The 23,582-nt window shown below is 41.2% G+C and overlaps 1 protein-coding gene across 6 annotated transcripts in view; it reads right to left on the bottom strand.

Annotated features, from left to right (window-relative positions):
- The window catches only part of OSMR (oncostatin M receptor), a 66,118-nt gene that overhangs the window by 40,180 nt on the left and 2,356 nt on the right, over window positions 1-23,582 (bottom strand). For 2 of the 6 annotated variants that reach the window (XM_073343812.1, XM_073343817.1), the window contains exons 1-2: window positions 17,869-18,319; window positions 9,311-9,397 (exon numbers count right to left, since the gene is read on the bottom strand). In XM_073343812.1, the coding sequence (XP_073199913.1) occupies window positions 9,311-9,380 (70 nt within the window). In that variant the 5' untranslated portion in view covers window positions 9,381-9,397; window positions 17,869-18,319. Of the gene's footprint in view, window positions 1-9,310; window positions 9,398-15,376; window positions 15,498-17,868; window positions 18,320-22,729; window positions 22,970-23,582 lie in introns of those variants that run through there. The other 4 variants (XM_073343814.1, XM_073343816.1, XM_073343813.1 and 1 more) reach the window with 3 other exon arrangements.

Below are 23,582 nucleotides of genomic sequence, written 5' to 3'. Positions count from 1 at the left end.
ACTTTAATCATGTCACCCCTCTTTTGCATCCCTTCACTGGCTCCCCCTACTGCATAGCATCAAGCACAAACTACTTGCCTTCACATTCAAGCTCCTTCATGGCCTATTCCCAATGCCACTTATCTCTCACACACTATCACAATGTTGGCACCAACCTTCACTCTGCCAATACTGCCAGTCTTCATCATCCACTTGTTAAACAAGCACCTTTGTACTTTTTCCCATGCTGCCTGTAACAGGATAACTGTACCCTTAAAGGTAGTAGGGACTAGATGTCAGTCAATCCTTGCTCGGTGGTATGTCTGTTTAAGGTCTTTGGGATTACTGGAGATGAAGAAGACCTAGAGAAGGGCAGAGGCAGGTGTTGAGAGAGGATGGTTATCCCAGATGAATGCTTGGAGAAGACCCAGGTTACTGTATCTTTAAGAGTTTGGGACCTGACCCCTCTCTGCCTAGAAATTACAAAGGGAGGCCAGGTGGGGAGAAGCTAGTTATAGGGCTGCAACAAGCCTGACAGAACAGACGCGGCCCCTGAGGAGTTGTAGGAGTCCTAAATGAAGAAGGGTGGGGGCTGAGCTGTGTTTTTGGGAAAAGACTAACTAAATAAGACTGCATGGGGGGAACCTTGTTTAAGTACTCTGCCCTGAGAGCAAGTCATTATAAAGAACCAAGATGAAACTGAGGGCAGGGTGCCTGCCGGGGTAGACAAGAGAGGGTTCCCTGGGACGGCATCCATCCACAACCGGCGTAGTTGCCGGGATCCAAAATGCCTTCCCATAAAGAAAGAATGACTGAGTGATAGAGCATGGATACCTTCTTTGGCAGGCAGATGTTCCCCCTCCCCAGGTGGCATATAGAGAGGGAGCAACAACCTTGGGAGTGTCAGCAGCAGCAGCATGTCAAAGAGGTCCAGTGACCGGGAGAATTCGGCTGCTATGGATACTGACAAGGAAAAAGGTGAGGGGCTTGGCCACTTGTGTGCACAAGTGGGGCATGTAAGATGGGTTTGCCCCTCTATGGACAATGACTATATAAAATATATTGAATAGAGCACTGGGCTGTTAAAGGTACCCTGCCAAAAGGTGCTGGAGCCCAAGCTACTGCAAAGCCTCCACAGAGGACTGTGAAGACCCAACTTGGGGCAAGGAAGGGTGAGAATCCAGAGACAAGCTGTTCAAGTTGTGGGGACCTGGGGCACATAGATGTTGTCCAGCTAATATTTTTGACTTTGAGTGGATGGACAGATGAAACAGGATGGAGGCTGAGAAGAAAGACTGAAGAAGCAGCTAATTGAACAAGCAGAGGTAAACAGGAACCATAAAAAAGCAGTTTCCAATATAAAGTCCTGACAGAAAAAGTTAGAAGACTTGCTTGTTGAAAGGTTGGAACATACGGAAATAGAAGTGTACAGGAACACGAGACAGCAAACCTCTCCTTCAACAGAGGAGTAAGCTCTGAAACAGAGGCTGGAGCTAGAGAAGGTCAAGTGTTCCCTGGAGAGCTAGATGAAAAAGGAGCTGAAGACTAAGACCAGTGAGCTCCAGGAACTGGTCAATGAAACAGTAGCACTACGCACCCTGGCAGAAGAAGCTGGGTTGCCAAGAAAGACAGACCAGCACTACATAGAAATGCAGGGCCGAGGCATTGAAATATTGATAAGATGTACGATAAAATGGTGGAGCATGTGAGGGGATTACCAGGAGGCCTGTGTTGATACAGAGAAGCTGACTGACATCACTCCTCCAGAAAGACTTTCCAAAAAGGACAATTAATAGTTCATCAAAGGACTGTGTATTCTGTGGCACAAACATTGAGGATGGGCATAAAACAGAATCGTAGAATATCAGGGTTGGAAGGGACCTCAGGAGGTCATTTAGTCCAACCCCCTGCTCAAAGCAGGATCAATCCCCAATTAAATCATCCCAAGATGTGATAGAAGATGTGATAATTGCAATAGATCCCTCAGCTACCTAGCAGACCCATACAATAATGGACTGGAGAAAGCTGGAAGAGAAGACTGCTACTGCTGATGGGACTACAGACGCACATTGCTAAATACCTGTAGGAGCTGGAAGAGACAAGTGCTTCACATGGAAGGCTCTTAGTGCAGGTTACACAGCAAGAGCAGGAGCTGACCTGCCTCAAAGGGGACCAGGGAACAGCAGTGTTTACTGCTACATAAGGAGCTGATTAAGCTCCAGAATCAACCTCAGGGTACATCTACACAGCAAAATAAACACCCACAGCTGGCCCTAGTCAGGTGACTTGGGCTCATGGGGCTTGGGCTGCGGAACTATAAAACTGCTGTGTAGACAAGGGGGGAGGGTTCCAGAGCCCAGGCTCCAGCCCAAGCCTGAATGTCTATCCAGCAATTTTTACTCCTGTGAGCCCAAGTCAGCTGACCCAGGCCAGACATGGCCATACCGTGTATTCCAGTGTAGATGTACCCTCAAAGGAAGGGAGGATTGAAATCTGATTCTGAGATGGATAAAAGCTAGAAATCCTAGAGGCTGAAGTGGCTGCCTTGCAAAGGGAACTGGACATATGCAAAGAGAGAGGCTGGCTCCTCAAAGGTACCTCTGCTGGAGGAAGATAAGAGCTACCCTGATGTGAATGCAGAGGAAGTAGAATTAGAAAAGAAGAAGGTGAAAAAGGCCCTTTCACCGATCAGAGGAACTACAATGCAGAGCCACAACCAGAACAGGACTAAGATGAAGCGGTTCACCCCACAGAGAGAGACAAGGATGCCTCCATGTACAGAATATCAGTAAAGCAATGCAGGTGGAAAAGGAACAGAAATGGGTCATGCTAATTAACATACTAAAAGCAGCAGGCAAACATATGCAGTCCTTAGCATTTGGGACCCCTAAAAATAATATGAACATAACTAGAGATGTCCTGAACTTTACGGGTGGTGGTGTGTGTGTATTCAGGGAGGCTGCTCTCCAGGAGACTAGGAAGCCACCCTGTATCAGTTTAACTTGGGTAAAAGTCCATTTATGTGGACTAAGATGGAAGTAGGAAGAAGACTGTACATTCTAGGAATTCAGCATGTGACAACTATAACATTCCAAAGATTGAAGAACTACATTCACCACATGGGCAACATATGGCATGGAGACACTGACAATCTGTACCCCATGTTCATCCTTTTTACAAGATCATGATAAATTTTGTACAAATTATGCCTTGTGAGGTATCATTTGAAAACTCAATCTGCGGAACATTATGTCCTGGTAAAATGTGTGTCAACATTGTATGTAAAGTTATATGATTCTACTGTACGAAATTGCTAAGACATGTCCCAAGTTTAGAAAAATAGCTTCAGACCAGTTCCCCAGAAACAAAATGCTAGCCAACACCTCAACCAGGTATCAAGAAAATCAAGTGGAACATCACCTAGTTAAGTGGACATTCTTTGGCAGGAAGAAGGGGTTTTGCGAGAACCTTACATATTGGCAATGGAGCAGCTGGAGGTTTCCATGGACTGAAGTGTTTGGGAACCTCCATTTGAGATAACAGCATTTGTACATATCATTTTCTATTAATGAAATGACAGACTTTCTATGAGCTTGTATTGTCCAGGAGGGTGCTGGGCAGTACAAGAAGCACATTTCTGGGAACAAGTCTAGGACTGAGAATTTGCTGGTGTTGCTCTGCAATTAATTCAGGAGTGACTGGCTAGAGCACTCATATAATCCAGCTGGGAGTGATTTTGCATGCTAGAGGCTGTGTGTGAATAGGCCAGGAGTGATTGTTCTCACAGCAGAGCAATGTAAAATGCACCCCAGGTTGGAGAGTTGAGGGGACACCGCTGTTCAGATGTCCAGATTGTAGCCTGGGTAATGTCACAGAGACCCAACTTCTGGTTACTTCATTTTTTTTTAATTATAAGAACATGGAGTTTGGTAGGGATTTGCTAGACTTCCTTGTAGTGCCATGCCAAGAGTGTTCTGGTGCTGGTTTAAAAACTCAAATCCTACCCCTCCATCACCCTCCCACCCCACAAAAATGCTATCATCATCAAGTTCTTTTACAAAGGAACCTTCCTAGCCTTCCCTGAAGCAATCTCAGTAATCAGATATTCTGAATCTATCCGCTTTGTTTGAGTTCTCTATAGAAAAACTGTGAGATCGCTTAACCTTTCCTGTATCATTTATGTTCTTAAATCATAATTAATTTTACGTTGCTAAAACACCTTTCATAAGCATCTGCAGTTGCACAAAGACAACAAAAAAATACACAGTGCTGTTTCTGTGTTAGGGAGCTCCCAGCTAAAGGCCTTTTGTGAATGTAGCCAGGGAGATCAATGGGCGCTTTCATAGCACTTACAACACACTATCATGACTTGCAAGCAATTCAAGTAAACCCAAAAACTGCCTGTCAAGTTTCCTTCCCCACTCTGAACTCTAGGGTACAGATATGGGGACCTGCATGAAAGACCCCCTAAGCTTATTCTTACCAGCTTAGGTTAAAAACTTCCTCAAGTTACACACTTTGCCTTGTCCTTGAACCCTATGCTGCCACCACCAAGCGTGTTAAACAAAGAACAGGGAAAGAGCCCACTTGGAGACGTCTTTCCCCCCCCACCCCAAATATTCCCCCAAGCCATACACCCCCTTTCCTGGGGAAGGCTTGATAAAAATCCTCACCAATTTGCATAGGTGAACACAGACCCAAACCCTTGGATCTTAAGAACAATGAAAAAGCAATCAGGATCTTAAAAGAAGAATTTTAATTAAAAGAAAAAGTAAAAGAATCACCTCTGTAAAATCAGGATGATAAATACCTTACAGGGTAATCAGATTCAAAACATAGAGAATCCCTCTAGGCAAAACCTTAAGTTACAAAAAGACACAAAAACAGGAATATACATTCCATTCAGCACAGTTATTTTACCAGCCATTAAACAAAAGGAAATCTAACGCATTTCTAGCTAGATTACTTACTAACTTAAGGAGTTATGAAAAGCATCACACAAACAGACAGACCCTTTGTTTCCCACCCGCCTCCAGCTTTGAAAGTATCTTGTCTCCCCATTGGTCATTTTGGGTCAGGTGCCAGCGAGGTTATCTTAGCTTCTTAACCCTTTACAGGTGAAAGGGTTTTGCTTCTGGCCAGGAGGGATTTTATAGTTCTGTATACAGAAAGGTGGTTACCCTTCCCTTTATATTTATGACACTGCCATTACGAGGCTTGTATAATTTCTCATCTGCACTGCACCTCACCTCTCAATTAAGTGCAGCAAATTACCCATGAGATGACGCAAAATAATGTTCCACGCGTCCTTCTACAACTTACAGCAGGTTTGCATGCCTTTTGTGAGACCCTTTTCCAACCAGATCCATCCAATAAGCAATGTGTTCCTTTGAACACTCATGTTGGCATACATGCTCACTAAGATGGAAAAAAGAGAGTGAACCCAATTTGACAGTGCGCAAAAGAAGATGAAGAATGTGGCTGGAAAAGCAAACAAAGCAAAGGTAAAAGTCCGACTGTACATCAACCAAGCTTACTGGTGTAACTTCCCATTAGAACTTTTGAGAACCATGACTTTAATACTTGCCTTCCTTTGCATTTGCTAGGCAAAAAGTCTTGTTCTAAATTAGCAACAGGACTGTTCTCTATGAAAAAATAGTGAACAAAATTAATCTCCTGTGGCCAAGTAGCCAGATCTGCCTTGTCAAAGTCAAAATTCTGCCCCATGCTTTCAATAGTTGAACCTCTTTCGGCATCCATGCCCATAACAGTTGCACTAGCAACTAATGGACAACTTTCAGACACTCTGGGTCCCAACAATTCAGCACTAAACTCCGTGCTGGAATCAGAGACTCTGACATTCAACAAGTCTGACAAACCCAAATCAACATCCTCACTAACTAAGAAAAGCTCAGAAGTGCAAGTTGCAGAACAATCTGTGGATTGTTCATTAAAAACATGGTCAAACTTTGCATGTTTCAAGAAACTTTGTAGATCACTCTCAGTTTTCTGATCTTAATGGGTCTGCTGCAGCCTGCATTTTTGAGCACTACTCTTGTGCTTGTAAGGGCTCATTTTCTAGTTCAAGACTCTACAGACATTTGAGTTACAATAAGTGGATTAGAAGCTTTCCTCCTTTAATTTACACTTACACATACAGAGTCAACTCCTTTAAGAAACCATCAATTGGCACTTCTGTGATGGAGATTTTTAGAAAAGGGAAATAACTGTGGTATCTCAGATAATGGCTTGTCTACATTAGAATGTTTTTCTGCTTTAATTATACTGATCTTGTATAAGCACCTGTCTCCCAGTATAATTGCATCCACACTAGAGCTAATATAACTGTTTATTCCTGGAAGAATTCTGCATCACTGCACATGCGCAGAATTGATGTCCCCCACAGATTTCTTTGCTTCCTACAGAAAAAGGGCTTCTGACGGTGAAGCAAAGGGAAGCTGCAAGAGTGGTCACATGCCCATCCCCAGCAGTGCAGGCAGATTGGTTCAGGTGCCCGGAGCAGCCAGTAGAAATGTAAATCACTGGGAGTGGTGAGGGGAGGGAGGGGGTTTAGGAAGTCATGTGTGTGAGAGAAAGAGACACACTGTCCCTCTCGCAGCACGCTTGATGTGGTGGGGCAGGGCTTCGGGGTGTTTCTGAGGAGGTAGGTGTGGGACAGGCTCTGTCTCCTCAGGAGAGCAGAGTATAGCAGCCTGTCTGCTTAGTGAATTTTTCCCATTGTCTTTGTGAATTCCCCCAGGAGCATAAAACAGGTGTAAAAATTTTAAGGCTCCTTTACATTGCCAGAGTGGTGTAAAGGATAGTATGGCCTTATAAATGCATATGTTGCTTTAGCAATTAGAACTGGTCTAACTTTTTGGACAGAAAAAATTTCCTATCGAAATGTGCTCCATGAACTGTTTGCTACTTCCTTTTCTGGAGATGGTCAGTAGCCAATATAAATTATGAATTTGATTCCCCAGTCCTCACTTGCTCTTCAGTTGCCCATGATGTAACACTGAGCATATGGCTGCATATATTTGTTGACTAATAACTAGAAATAAAGGGTGAAACCTATCTACATTACTATTAGGCAAGGGGATTTGGGGATTTCATTCAATGCTCCCCATTCCCAATCTCCATCCATTGTATTGTAGTTTAAATAAATTGCCAAAATAGTTGAAACTAGAGTGATTATACTGCATTACTTTGACAAATAAAATATGCAGAATTTTAAAATATTGTGCACAGAATTTTTAGGTGCAGAATTGCCCCAGGAGTATATAACTATGCAAAAAATCAGCCACCAAACTAATATAGTCAAACCAGTATAACTTTTCTAGTGTAGATCAGCCCTTGGTAACTGCTGTCTTTTCATGATAACCACTGAAAATACAATAACACAATAACCTACGCAATGCTTTAATTATGGATTCATGTGCATGGTTCCAAAACTATTGTTACAAGCCATGTTCATTTAAATATACACAGGCTTAGTGAAAGGTGTCCACACAATTTCCCTTGCCATCTAAGCATATGCATATGTGCTCGTGTCCGGAAATAGCACATGCATTTGTGGTGCAAAATTTTGAGGATTTAGCCCTAAGATTTGGATAAGTGTGACTAGAAGGCAGAAGACCAATGCTGACATTTACATGGATGAGACAACCAAGACAAATGCAACAAGAAGTGTGATGCTTCCTTGGGATGCCCAGAACTGTGAGTCACCTTGTTATCCCCCTGCCTCAGTGAGAGAGAGAGAGAGAGAGAGAGAGACTTGCTTGTGTTTAAGTGAGCATCAGCTCCCTGACGTCACCCATTTGTTGGCTACACAAACAATCTCCTCAGGGCTCTGCCAGCCCTTACTTTGCAATAGGTGCATCCCAACCCCTGAACCCCCTTGAAGCACTTCCCCTGTAGCGTCCAGCCCTTAACCACTGGACACTCCCAAAAATTACCAGCTAAGCTGTTCCCAAAGGAACGGTACAAACATCAGCTTGTTTGGTTCAACTGAGGATCAGATGCAATATAACATCACAGCACTGAGATATATTTACAGTGAAAACAATCATAAGTTTATTATCAAAGGCTAAGATTTAAGAGATAATGAATGAGTATAATGGTGTAAACAGAAATGGTTACATATAAAACAAAAAGTATACCATGCTTTCTACAATCTAAACTTAACTTTAACAGGCTAAACTGTTGTCTAAATTTGTTTTAGGTGAGAGGGTTTCTCTCTCAACATCTCCAACCAACACGATGTGGATCCCCCTTTCATAAATGCAAAAACTGCTGTCTTTTTTGTTTTTTCAGTGAGGGATGAAGGATATCTTTCTGCCTTCTCCTTATACTTCCCAAAGTCATTGTTTTCTCCCCAGAGTCAGGATGACCCCATGCGGTTTACTCCCTGGTGTGCTGGCTCCATGTTGACTTACATCTTCATGTTGACATTGTATGCAAACCAGATTCCATTGTGTTGGCTTACAATTCTTTTTTAACATATGAATCGAGTACACATGTGACTACATCCTTTGTCTGGCCAAAACCGGTATGTCAACCCTGCCTGAGACATATCCCTAAAACATATTTTCAGTACTCCTTACATAACTCCTTAATATCATCTGTACATACATCTCACAACAATTATGAGGATCAGTATGCCTGATTAGAGACTTCAATAACCCTTTTTGGATAGGATTCAGAGTAGCAGCCGTGTTAGTCTGTATTTATCCAAAAAGGAAAGGAGTACTTGTGGCACCTTAGAGACTAACAAATTTATTTGAGCATAAGCTTTCGTGAGCACGAAAGCTTATGCTCAAATAAATTTGTTAGTCTCTAAGGTGCCACAAGTACTCCTTTCCTTTTTGGATAAATACTCTAAAAGTGGTGCGCTAAGTGTAATGAGTTTGTGAGGCCTGTTTGGATTTGCTGTTACAGAACAATGAACCCTTTGCAAGCTGGCAGCAATGGGCCTCCGTGTCACATGAAGGAGTCTTGGAGGAGTACAAAACTGGGCAAATTGGAAATGAATAATCCAGAGAAGAAAATACAGGTCAAAAATGGCTGAGAAAAGTAGTAGTAGATAGATAAATGTGTCTGATTTCAAATCAACGTGAATTATTGATTTAACAAAAGGTAATTTTACAAGGTGAACTGTGGTGCTTTTGACCCTCCCTCATGCTTTGTAATGAAGACAGACTGATTTATTAGCATGATAGGTTACCTAATAACAGTAGAGCTGGAAATGAGCCAGCCCTAATTTCTACAGAGAAAGTTCTATTTGTTGTATATGCATTTCTAAGTAAAAAGCATGCATTCAGATCTCTACCTTGACCTTGGTATATACTGAAGCACAACGCCGTGTAGAGGAATATTGTCCAAAGCATAAAATTATCCATCAGTTATCCACCTTCTCCTGAAAAGGACAAATTGTGAAAGAATAAACTTTCTTTTAGTTTGAATTTCATGCTAGAAAATTGAGCCTCATATCACTTAAATATAGGAAGCATGAACAAAGGAAAACAAGACATAAAGAGAAATTACAGTTATCTTTTTGGATCTGGTTACACTATGTGGAAACATCCACAAATCCCATCAAAGATTAAATTAAGCTAATTTAACAAAACAATCGGTCTTTAAAATGCTGTGAGGGTTTTCCTTTCAAGGAATAAATCTTACTAAATTGAACAATAAACATGAATATTCATCCTCAGCTCCACATATCTTATCTCCTAGGGGTCTGCCATGTAAGTGAAAGAGAGATTCCCCTCAGCAAGGAGAGAACAACAACAAAATTGTAAAATACCGTGTGGCTCTAGGACCAAAATCTGCCTTACACAGGTTCTGAGTCAAAGCTCACTGAAGTCAATGGAAAGACTCCCATGAACATCAGTGTGCTTTGGATCAAACCCTTAGCACCTATTTGAAATTAAATGAAAACATTTTGTTTTCACACTTTGCTTTAATATGACATAAATGTACAGTTCTCTGCCTTTCCGGAAATTACCCACAGCCTTGTCTAAACCATTTACAGGCTGAGTTGCTCTCTGGAACTCACATTGCGATAGGTAGGAATTCTGCTTTGACTTGCAACATTGGAACCTAATGGTCTGATTGTCTGATGTTGTGAGATACATAGCACCCTCAATTCCCATCACAGTCTCAACACCTTGCCCTGTCACTGCAGAAGATATTTTCCACAGGAAACAGTTATTCCAACTTAGTATCCCTGGGCAGTTGTGAAAAGTACTCCATGCTTAATGGACCTGATTTAGGTCAACTCTATTTGAGGACTCTTTGAATTGGTTAATGGGTGCTCAGAAACTTGCAAAATCAAACCTCCTCTTTGGAAGTTTTTCTTTTCCACTCAGTCAAGAGGATCTTCCCATTTGCATTCTGCTTTCTTCAAAATTGTTTAAACCATGAAATACTAGCTGATGCTCATGTTCCTGTGATAATCATGGTGTTGATGTCACCATCTGTTCTTTGTGTCAATGATGTGACCTGTGACATTATTTAAGTTTTAACCATCATCTGACACATACATACTACAAAAATCAGGACAAAATCTCCTCAATTTATCACTAACTAAAACTGCCAACTATAGAATATTTGTGGTGGAGCTGGGTTTACTCATCTCATGAGAAATAAACAATTGTGGTAATCTTAACCTAGTACAAGAAAAGGACAATTCCTGATGGTAAAAGAAATGCTGATCAGAGAGAAAAACCCCCAAAGCATGAATCAGCTATGGCATTCCAATCTCATGTTACTGTTTAGGAAAAGTTGAAGCACAGAACCCCTGCCCTAAAGCACTGCATGTAGTAGCAGGAGTTGAACTGTTGCTCATCTAATTTGATGCTGCTGCTTGTCTCATTCTAGTAAAGGCAAACAGAATGCAGCCACATTTGTTTCTGTATTAGCACAAGGCTTTAAAAGTAAAATCTGTGTTTAAACCATACTGTGTATAGATCTATTACAGCCGGCATGGAAAACTTCTCTAAAAACTCTAACATACATAGATTATAAGATTAAAGAAAGCTAATAAGATGTCTTTGTGGATGCACGCAACATAAATCCACTGTTCTCATGTCTGTCCAAGACTCAAAGAACTGATAACTATAGCTTTGTCAGGCTCACTTCGCAGGTAGAACAGAATCTGAAAAGCGCTATGTGAAACCATGTGGGTTACTTTACAAAATAATAAATTACAGTAAACTGAATGTAGACAAAGAGAGGAACTAGTGCCTGCTTACAATAAGCCACAGAGTGCTGGACATTAGAACTTGTTTTACTGAGAGAGAAAATGCTGATTAGGATATTCAGGTTATTCTCAACTCTCTTTGAACAGTGCTATGCAATCTTTCATTTTCTAAAGACACAGGCAGAAGCAATTTTGGTTTAATTTCTCATGCTAGGGAAGCAAGAAAAACCACTCCCCTACCCACTGTAAAAAATTCTTACAAGTACAAATGTATTCAGTGGACTCTCCCAAATTTGAACATCAATTATCTTTACATACTGTACTACGAGCGCCGACTTCAATGAGTTTCCCTGCATTTATGCTGAAGTAAGTGAACACAGAATCTAGTTGTATGAGACTGCCAGTTAAGAGGGGTCAAAGGAATGGAAATACCTACTTTATTTGTTTAAAATATTACCGATTCAGGGATATATTAATTTGTCATGTGGAGTGAATTTTTGTACTGTTTGGCCAAATAATTGATCTCCCTACTTATAACACATAGTATGTTCATATTCAGTGAATTCACATATAACCAAAGGACCGCTGCAAGAGCTAGCTATAGCAAACCAGTTATTTGCACTGTTAAAAGTTTAGAAATTTTTTTTCTAGCTGATCTAATTTAAGAGAGATCAATGGAAAATTATTCATATGAGTTTTGCACAAATTTCCCTTTCTGATAGACTAATGGATGGTCTCTGCTGCATAAGTGCAATATGCAACTAAGCAGAATCCTTTCAAAGCAAGTAACATTAAACCTCAGACAACATTCTATTTAATGGATTTTATTTCAATTATACCAAAGGAGTTCAGAGACACAGCTCTTTCTCTCCTTATTTAGGGGAAAAATCATTTAAAGTCAGGGTGCTGAGTCTGTTTGCACTCGCACCAATTTCATGCCAGTATAACTCTGTTTATTTCAGATGCATTATTCCCTGTTTACACTAGTATCAGTTTGAAGATAATTAAGCCCAAAAGGAGTCATGTCTTGTAGTGTTTTGTAGGATTTAGCCCAAATTATTTTATCTGATTTGTTGCTCATTATGGGCTTGATATTGTGAAATGCTGAATACCCTGGCCCTGATTAAGCACAGCATTTACGTACATGCTTAACCATAAGCACATCAGCAGTCCTAGCAACTTAAAATTAAATATTTACATAAGTGCTGTTCTAGATTGGAGCTAGCATACTCAGCAATTTATAGGATCAAGCTCACTCATGACACACACACAATGAAATGAGAAAGCAGAAATTATCTGGTCTTTATCTCTAACCAGGGGGGGTCAATCCTGTAGTCCTTATACAAGCTAACTTTCCATTAAACAAGTCACTGGGGCAAACCTAATGTGAAAAAAGTTGACAAATCTGATAAATTCTGTCTTGATTACAGGTCGCCTTTCAACTAGCATGGGCAGGCGAGAGAGCACATCTGCATTTGCGTGCACTTCTGTTCTTTGACTTTGATGTCATAGACGTAACCAGCTAAGAAAAACTTCCTAACTGTAAGTATGGTAGGACAATGGAATAAACTGCTAGGGAAGTCGTGGAATCTCTTTCACTAGAGGTTTTCAAAAAGAGGCTGGATAGCCATCTGTCTTGTATGGTATACACACAAATCCTGCATCTTGGGAGGGGATTAGACTAGATGACCCTTGCGGTTCCTTCTAACCCTATGGTTCTATTATTCTAAATTCACTGGGAATTTTGACTGAGTAAGAACTGCAACATCAGGCCTTTTGCCTAAACTACTTTCGTTTAAAAAAAAAAGTTTTTATCTAAACTGAAATTTTAAACTACTTTCTAAAAATGAATACAAATGTGACCACCTAACTCCATCCATGTGCAGCATCAATTGATTTAGTGCATTTCATTTAGGATATTGTATTGTTACTTATTATACATTAAGAATGGTTGGTACAATATTATATTCCTTTCTATGCATCATATATATTCCTGAGCTAGCTGCAGCATTCAGCACTATAATGATCTAATGTAACGTTTCTCAAACTGGGATCTGCGAGGGTACTCCAGGGGGTCTGCCAACCCTGCTGCTCAACTCCTCCCCCTCCTTCCCAGTGCCTCCTGCACACCGAGGAACAGCTGTTTATTGGCATGCAGGAGGCGCTGGGAGGGAGGGTGAGGAGCGGGGATGGGGCATGCTAGGGGAGGAGCAGGAAGAGGAGGGGCAGAGGTGGAGACGGGGCAGAAAGAGGCAGGGACAAGAAGGGGCAGGAGTAGAGTGGGAAGAGGGGGGACAGGGTGGGGTCTCGGGGGAAGAGGTGGGTGCGGGTGGGGCCTGGAGCTAAGTGGGGGGTTTGGGGGTCTGTGAAAAATGTTAAACCAAAATGGGGGTCCTCGGGTTGCTAAAGTTTGAGAACCACTGATCTAATATAATGCTATATTTTGATCATATTTGTATGTGATTGTAGTTAATTAAACCAAATAACAAGGAGAAAGGCTATAACACCCCATTAAAAACCAAAAAATATGTATTAAACATTTAAATAACTAACATCTGATTAGGAATTAGGTAACAAACAGAATTCTTAATATGTAAAATATATAGTTATAGCTAATGCTTTGACTCAAGTGTCTTCCACAGAGCCATAAACATTCAATCTTCATTTATACAAAAGCTTCAGATTGCAAATACCTGTAGTAAACAAACTACCTCATGATTAATACCAATTACTGTCAATCACTTATTTCATAAAAATAATCATTATAAACAGCGCAACAGAGCAGCATTCACAAAGTGTCTTTAACAGCATAAAACATTGCAGTCAAGGCTATGCCTTTGTAGAGCACAGAGGATATAGCTTCACCCACTGTCTGCAAAGCGTACAAATTCCATCCTTTTATAACCATTGTATTCAGGCAAATTTCCAGACTGTGAACTAATCCAGAGGGAAGAATGTTAACTTTGGCACCTGTATCCACCATGCATTTAGAGGTATATCATAAATTTATCTGATATGGGATCCCAGGGCCTTGCCATATGAAAGGAAACATCAGAGTCCCTGATAAAAGTGGTCTCATGTGGCTCCATGTTTACAGCATGCATTTCAGGCCTCCCATCATTGCGAACCAGTATACGACAGTACTCTAATTTAAAGTGTTCTTCATTCCCACGAGCCCAACACACAGCAGTTCTATACAGGCAGGCAGGGAAGTTGACCAAGTGACTCGTACTACCACAGCAGAAACAGTGAGAAGCTGGCAACTTTTGCTGCTGAGGGTGTGGAGCAGGAGTAGGTAGAATTATATGACTTTCTTTGGGTGATGGAAGCAGGAGCAGCTAATGATTTTGTTGGGGACACTGGGGGATGGCCACTAGGTAACTCGAGGGGATGGAAGACCACGAGTGTCGATGAAGACCCCTTGCACTAGGCCCAGGTGTCCTTGGCCCCCCCTCCCGCCTGGAGCCACTCGCAGCAGCTCCGCGTACTAGGCCCAAGTGTCCTTGGCCCCCCCGCCTGGAGGCACACACAGCAGTTATGCTGAGAATCTGCAACAATATGTTGCAGAGTCAGACTGCCTGAAACTAAGCAAGGCCACACAGGGCAGATATGGAAGAACAATGCTGAATAAAGCAGCTTTATGTATAGTTTAATAAATGATACAGAGAATCAGGGAACTAGCTGGTAACTGGATTGGCTGGCTATATGGATACTTGGGGCAGCTTGCTATTGGATAAGTATGCTGGGAAAAAGGATGTATAAAAGCCAGTGTAACTTCCTGCTCTGGGTGCAGGATTTGAGATTTTATTCTCCCTCTACCTTTTTGCAGCTGCAAATAAACTTTTCTGCTTCTCCATCCCGTTGTGATTATTGGGTGTAGCACACCGGGTAACGAACCAACTCAAGCTGTTGTTCAGCCTCTCGGCACTGGGTGCCGGCAACAGTTTAAGGGTAGACACAAAGGTAGCAGCAGTCTGAGACACAGACCCCTTTCAACCCGAGCCCTCTCAAATGCCTCACTCCTAGCAACTGAAGCATCAAAAGTTAGAGCTCTAACATCTTCAGCCAGTAACTGTTCACCCAGGGAGTCCTTGGCTATGCTAGTCACAAAAATATCCCTCAGCATAGTCATCATAATGTTCCCAAATTCACAGTCCTGGGCCAACCACAACAAATGATACGCAAACTCACATATGGTTTTGTTGGACTGCTGGCAAGCTTCAACATATGTTTTCCTCTTTAGCAAAACAGAATCTCCAGTCCCAAAATTGACGTGGCTGTGCAGCGCCTCAGTGACTAAGGAGGACTTGGGCTCTGGGAGTCCATCATAAATATCAACGGCATCATGGGCTAAGCAGTTCTGTAGCGAGGGTAATCTAGCAGCATCAGAAAGTTCAGAATCTGCACATAGTTTAGAAAATTCCAAATAAAGTATTGCCAGTCAACAGCCAAAGGATGTGCAGGTAGCATGTGTTGCAGAATAGAAGCACTCGTTACCATAATGTTACACTCTGGTCCACCCCAGAACAGTTATCCCAAAACACAAGGAAATCAAAGCAAGTAAGTGGTCAATCAAACCAAAACATATAATAACCATGAACCACGCAAGTCAGCAACAGTGTGAACAAAACATAATAACAGTACAAATGGCAGGTTTGTAGCAGCAGGCCCTGGGTAACTGCACACACCCAATGCTATGTACATACACAGGAATAGGAACTGGAACACTGAGTTTAGAGAGCCAGAAAATGAACAGGAACAGGGATCAGGAAGCAACACACAGGAAGGCAATATACATGCACAGCTGTCATCATGAGGACAAAAAGAATTGCAACCTTGGAATAAAATGCAAATTCAATTTCAATAAAACATAATTCTTGAACAGTCATTTTAAGATTAACTCTCACTCGAGTAGCCTGAATAAGGTAGACATGGAATTTTCATACTTTTTCCTTGCCATTTACTTGAGTCATCAAAATAATTCCATATTTTGAAATAGCAATTCTTTGGTAGTTGACTACGATGGTTCAACCAAATATTTTATACTAGTATCACTCAGTGATTAGATTAAAAAGATAGCATCATATTTTGGGATGGATTCTGTGACCTGCACATACAGTCCCATATTAGAGTATGGCACAACAGGACCAAGCTGTATATGTGTAGATTTAATAGGCTATATGTGAGTAGATTTATTTACACTAAACCGCTTTACACCACTCTAGTAATATAATGGGGCCTTAAATGGATGTTAAATGAAACTCACTTTAAGACCCATGCCAGAGTGCTGTACAATACCTTTACTATAAATGATAATCAGGCCCTGTTTCCAAAGTCTTTTATTTTACAGTTTACTGCTAATTTGACATATTTTTATTTACAAGTTTCATTAGCTTGAAGAGAAAAATCTGCTGCTTCAAATTACATTTATGGGCTAATTTTGTGTCTGCAAAGATGCCTGTTTACATAAATTTTACCAGTAAGAAATTAATTCCATAAATAAACTATTTTACTAAATTGTGGGTTTTAAAAAAAATATTTTCCATAGTACAATAAACAGCGGAATTTGCATGCTTGCATAACAGTATTTTTCACATCTGCACTAAAATCAGAAATACACACAAGGCTAACTGATTACTTGCCAAATATTTTTTTCTCCTTATTTTAGTCATGTACATTTTTCTTCTGGACATTTCAGCACCCAGAGTCAGATCCTCATTTGGTGTAAATCAGTGTAGCTCTATTGGTTTCAGTACAGGTATGCCATTTTACACCAGCTAAGGATCCAAGTTTCCACTATTCTTTGAAATGTTTGCTCTCTGTTTGGCCTGTTTCCTCAAGTTTAAGGACCCTCAGTTTGTGACTTTTAAAACCTGATAATGCAAACTCAATTCATGTGAGTGAGGTCAGCTTATGAAGAAAGGTTTGATTTGTAGAGGGGATAAAAAGTCAAAGGAGGACTTGTGGCACCTTAGAGACTAACTAACAAATTTATTTGAGCATAAGCTTTCGTGAGCTACAGCTCACTTCATCGGATAGTTGATAATTGATGTTAGGCACACCTAGCAATCCACCAACCTTATTCCTTCAAGAACTGTCCCGACTAACATGTTACCTTTCCCTTTCCCCGCAATGGCTATGGGAAGAACCCTTTAACAGCAACATTGCTTATACCAATCCTTCCCATCCCTTTTCAGGTCCGGCTTAAGAACTGTCAAGCATGAAAGTGAGTGTGACAGTGAAGGAATTAAAAAACAAAACAAAAAAAAGAAACCGTAGGAGACAGATGATGACAGAAATAAAGAAACTGCAGCTGAAGAGGAAAAAAAGAAAAGACAAATGATAACAAAGAGTGTCCGAAGTACGGGACATTATTCTAAAAGGCCTGTCCTTTTCAAAAGCAAAAACAAACCAAAGAAAACTGTTAAAAACAATATGCAAAAAGAAAAGGAGTACTTGTGGCACCTTAGAGACTAACCAATTTATTTGAGCATAAGCTTTCGTGAGCTAAAGCTCACTTCATCGGATTTTATGTATCCGATGAAGTGAGCTGTAGCTCACGAAAGCTTATGCTCAAATAAATTGGTTAGTCTCTAAGGTGCCACAAGTACTCCTTTTCTTTTTGCGAATACAGACTACACGGCTGTTACTCTGAAAAACAATATGCTAACACAAATACCTACCAGGTTTCAGCTGAGTTTTTCCCTGTAGGACTTTCTTCTGCAATTTTCTTGTCCTTCAGTCCCACTTTGCTAATTCCTTTCTCCCTTTCCCTGGCTTACTCCTCTCTCTCTCTCTCTCTCTCGCAACCCTGCACGTATTTCCTGTTTTCCTCTTCTCACTCTCTCTCTTTCCTCAGGAAAACGTGTGAAGAGCAGCCAAAGGAAACTCGTAATCTAATGCTGCTCTGTGACAACGTAGGTTTTGCTCTGTGCAGTGAGAGGAGTTGCAAGGGTTGGGAGAATCACATGGAATGCTGCCACCAGGAGCATTCCCTATGCAGTATTATGAAACTGGTGCCCCTATGCCTGACGGCAGCCCGGGGGGCAGAGGGGAGGCAGCAAAGGATACCAAGACACCTGCCCGCCTCACGGTGGTGGAGAGTCATCGTTCCCCGCAGAGACCCCTGTACCTTCTCCCTCTCACAGAATGCACAGCGCCAGCGTATTCGGCTCTGTGAATACGGCCCCTGCCTAAGGAGACTGCAGTGCACGCTGCGTGTGCGGGAGCTGACCCATTCTTACCTGCTGTCATGGGCAGTGGGTGAAGCTGCCACTTGGGGAGGCTAGCTCCCCAGCCCACCTCTTCTGCCTGTTGCCCCGCATATACTTGACCCTTGCTCTGCCCCAGGTCCCGCCCCCACTCTGCACAGGCCCCATCCCTCCCCACTGTCTCCCTTCTCTCTTCCCTCCCTCACCCTGCTCACCACCTTCCAGCCAAATCCCTGAACCCAAATGACATTTGAAAAAAAACACTCTTCTGCAATTTCTTTCTAAAGAAAATGTAGCACTTTTCCACTGCAAGCCAGATGGTGAAGACTGGACATGCAGAAGGTACCTAATTAAAAGCACTAAACTTGTGAATAATAAATGTCAGTCACAGGTTTTTTGATATGCCCTGAAGTTTGTCAGATTTATTTCCAAAAACTTTGTAGTAAGGGCAAGTCAGCTGTCTTGCTGAATACAACATTAAATATTATGGAATACATGATGCAGCTCTTCTCTTTTTTACATTTTCTTAATCAGTATTTCTAAGCTGATTTTATATTTTAAATGTACTCTTAAGCCTTCATAAAGTAATCATTCCAGATCACTACATATTTAACTCACTGAAACAAAGACATTATTTTAAAATAATAAGTCACAGAGATTTAGTGTGTTCATAACAATGTTCATTGCCCTTAGAAAAAGGGAACACTATTTTACTTTGTGTGATCTCCATAACAATAGACATGTTTATGAAATTTCACCAACTTTAAAAAATATTTTTCCATGGATTTTAGGCATGGCATAAAGGATTTTATATCTTACTAGGTACTGATTTTGCTGGAGGGTTCTTTTAAAACTAGTTCATCAGATAGTCAGAAGTAAAGAAAGGGAAACTCTCTGTCCAGCTATCTGGAAGGAAAGGGGTGTTGTCTCTATAAGGGCTCTCTTCATCCGGGGCAAGGGGGAGAAGGGAGAAAGGGATGGATCAAAAGGACAGGAAGATTTTGGAAGCAAGTTTTTTTTCTATAGTAATTAAAATTAAAATGTGTATTTTAGATAAATGTGGTCTTTTGAAGGATTTATTTAAAAAACTAAAGGAGTACTTGTGGCACCTTAGAGACTAACCAATTTATTTGAGCATGAGCTTTCATGAGCTACAGCTCACTTCACGTGAATGAAAACTCACTTTAAGACCCATGCCAGAGTGCTGTACAATACCTTTACTATAAATGATAATCAGGCCCTGTTTCCAAAGTCTTTTATTTTACAGTTTACTGCTAATTTGACATATTTTTATTTACAAGTTTCATTAGCTTGTAAAAAATATTAGCTGTAGCTCACGAAAGCTCATGCTCAAATAAATTGGTTAGTCTCTAAGGTGCCACAAGTACTCCTTTTCTTTTTGCGAATACAGACTAACACGGCTGTTACTCTGAAACCTGTCATTTAAAAAACTGTATGTCTGAAGATCCAAGCATTTAAGGCTAAAGATGATTGTGCATCTAAAAATCTATGCAAGGATTTTTTAGAGATGTGATTTTATAATCTTCACCAACTCACTAATGAAATATTTTTTAAGCAAATTTTAAACTAAGGTTCTGTAGACTAACATGTTCTGAGTAAATATTACAGTAATGCACAACTGCTTTTGTCAGTAAATTCAGAAATTGACAGGAATATGCCTGGGGTTTGTCAAATGCCTGTTAAATGGCTTTATTACCACTTGCATGACTCTTTAACAGTTTCAACGTTGTGCTAATAGGTCTGGCAGGCTGGAAGTCTTTTTCACTTTTAAGTTACTAGATCTCCTCTGCAGTAACATACTCTTTTACACAGGTTTTTTACACACCTCTGAACAACATACTAACCCACAGAGACCTTCCTACCAAGACTACAAAAAGAAGAATTCTGGGTGGACTCCTCCTGAAGGTCGAAACAACAGGCTGGACTTCTACATAGAGTGCTTCCGCCGACGTACACAGGCTGAAATTGTGGAAAAGCAGCATCACTTGCCCCATAACCTCAGCCGTGCAGAACACAATGCCACCCACAGCCTCAGAAACAACTCTGACGTCATAATCAAAAAGGCTGACAAAGGAGGTGCTGTCGTCATCATGAATAGGTCGGAATATGAACAAGAGGCTGCTAGGCAGCTCTCCAACACCACTTTCTACAAGCCATTACCCTCTGTTCCCACTGAGGGTTACCAAAAGAAACTACACAATTTGCTCAAGAAACTCCCTGAAAAAGCACAAGAACAAATCCGCACAGACACACGCCTGGAACCCTGACCAGGGGTATTCTACCTGCTATCCAAGATCCATAAACCTGGAAATCCTGAACGCCCCATCATCTCAGGCATTGGCACCCTGACAGCAGGATTGTCTGGCTATGTAGACTCCCTCCTCAGTCCCTACGCTTCCAGCACTCCCAGCTATCTTCGAGATACCACTGACTTCCTGAGAAAACTACAATCCATCGGTGATCTTCCTGAAAACACCATCCTGGTCACTATGGATGTAGAAGCTCTCTACACCAACATTCCACACAAAGATGGACTACAAGCCATCAGGAACAGTATCCCTGATAATGTCACGGCAAACCTGGTGACTGAACTTTGTGATTTTGCCCTCACACACAACTATTTCACATTTGGGGACAATGTATACCTTCAAATCAGCAGCACTGCTATGGGTACCCGCATGGCCCCACAGTATGCCAATATTTTTATGGCTGACTTAGAACAACGCTTCCTCAGCTCTCGTCCCCTAATGCCCCTACTCTACTTGCGCTACATGGGATGACATCTTCAAATCAGACATCAAGAATTATAACATTCAAAAACCAGTTGGAGAACACTTCAATCTCTTTGGTCACTTGATTACAGACCTAAAAGTTGCAATTCTTCAACAAAAAAACTTCAAAAACAGACTCCAATGAGAGACTGCTGAATTGGAATTAATTTGCAAACTGGATACAATTAACTTAGGCTTGAATAAAGACTGGGAGTGGATGGGTCATTACACAAAGTAAACAATTTCCCCATGTTTATTCCCCCCCCCCTCCACTGTTCCTCAGACGTTCTTGTCAACTGCTGGAAATGGCCCACCTTGATTATCACTACAATAGGTTCCCTCCTCCCCCGCTCTCCTGCTGGTAATAGCTCACCTTAAGAGATCACTCTCGTTACAGTGTGTATGGTAACACCCATTGTTTCATGTTCTCTATGTATATAAATCTCCCCACTGTATTTTCCACTGAATGCATCCGATGAAGTGAGCTGTAGCTCACGAAAGCTTATGCTCAAATAAATCTGTTAGTCTGTAAGGTGCCACAAGTACTCCTTTACTTTGTTCTTAGTATGTATTTGGAGGCTCACAAAGATTCTGTGGAGTAGCATCCACTGAGGCAGCCTGGAACCAAATAGAACCCTTAAGAAATTAAATATGGCATTGACTAGTCATAATATGACCTGCTAACTCTTAGTATTTTGAAAAAATACACAGCTGAATTCTACAAATTAGTCAATCTCTTTTACATATGCAGTCTTTTTCTGAATATATATATATAAAATCTTCATGAGAGAGAAACAGAAAGCATCTCATGAGCTGTTGTGTTTAATGGGTAAATAACAGGCTTCTAAAAATGCATATGTAAGAAATGAACGGATACCATTCAGGTCTCCTAGACACATAAAGTTGTACTTAAGTCATCACTTACTCTTGTTTTTCTGATAAATACAAAGCTCTTTAGAAACCTAACCTCATGCATTATTACCCAAACAGGGAAGATATTATGTAATTAATAATAGTCTCCTGTGAAGGCTTTTATTCCCCCCCCGCCCCCCCAAAAAAGAGCATTACATGCTCATGTGTCTCTTCAAATATGTGAAGTCCTTGCACTCCCCATACCTCTCAAGGAAGACATGCTATATCGCAGTCTGTAAAGTGCCAGGGTCCAGGTCTGTGACTGATACTGATGGAATCAGTAGCCCAACGTAAGGGATCCTGCAGCAATAAGAGTGCTAGTATCATGATCTACTTCAGGAATCAGCTATGTGAACTGATGTTGGGATTTGGTTTACTCTGGACTAGGGGAAATTGCATATCTCCTAAATTAGGGTGGTAAAAGGGGGGCAATGTGGGTTGCAGGCGTGGAGGGGAGGGAGACATGCAACCAAAAATTAGCCTGATCCAGCAGGATACAGGTGATCTATTGAAGTTTTTGCTGCTTGCTTCCACCCAAATATGTTGAGGTTTGCTGAAGTAAGTGTGGGGGATGAGGAGAGAGAGACAGCAGAAGCAATACAGTACTTCTTTCCTCTGTTTTGACTTACAGTTGCATTTGTGACCAAAATTTGGTATGATTTGACAGGATCCAGATGAGAAAGCTGAGTTTTTGCAGGGCTATTGTGATCAGATGTGTCCAGGTCTGGATTTCTGAGATGCAGTAGGAGCAGGTAAACATGTTCTCTAAAGTAGTGGCATCTTGGAAACTGGAGCCAAAATCTGGCAGGATCTAGCAGCAGGATTTGCAGCATCGTTGTTGGGATGTGTTCAGCTTTTTGTTGTTGTTGCTGGAACAATGTATTTAAACAACGAAACAAAGTATCGGGACCAAGTATTAGTTGCTCCAGCAGATACTAGATGTCGTATTTGACTGTATTGCTGGGCCAGGATGCATCAGGGTCAGGGTGTCTGAAGAGGAGCATTGATATTTTTTCTCTATTTATGCAGTAGAAATTGTTGCACTGAGACCAACAAGTGTCAGGATCCAGCTTTTAGCTCCCCCTCCCAACATTCTTTCTAAGTTCTATGACAAATGTGTCTAGAGTAACACACCAGCCACTTTATGGTCACGGTTGGAATATTTGAGGCTACAAATTTACCCTAGTTGTAACCTCATTTGTAAAAAGTATTGTAACATCTTGTGAACTTTCATATAACATATAATAAAAAAATGGTGGTGGAAAGTAGGTTAATTTGCTTTCAGTAATAAATGTTATAAACAGGTGCAAGAGAACCAGACAGTGAGACTACATTACTCCAAACAGTAAAGGCCATGCTGATATGATTAAGGACTATGCTTGGAAAAAATGGAAGATAAATGAATCAAAGTTGGTGTGTCAGATAATAGGCCTAGGTCTGTCGATTAATCACAGTTAACTCACGCGATTAACTCAAAAAAAT

Source organism: Lepidochelys kempii, chromosome 5 (assembly GCF_965140265.1).
Source record: "Lepidochelys kempii isolate rLepKem1 chromosome 5, rLepKem1.hap2, whole genome shotgun sequence".
Taxonomy (NCBI): Eukaryota; Metazoa; Chordata; order Testudines; family Cheloniidae; genus Lepidochelys; species Lepidochelys kempii.
This window is presented reverse-complemented; position numbering and strand designations above follow the sequence as displayed.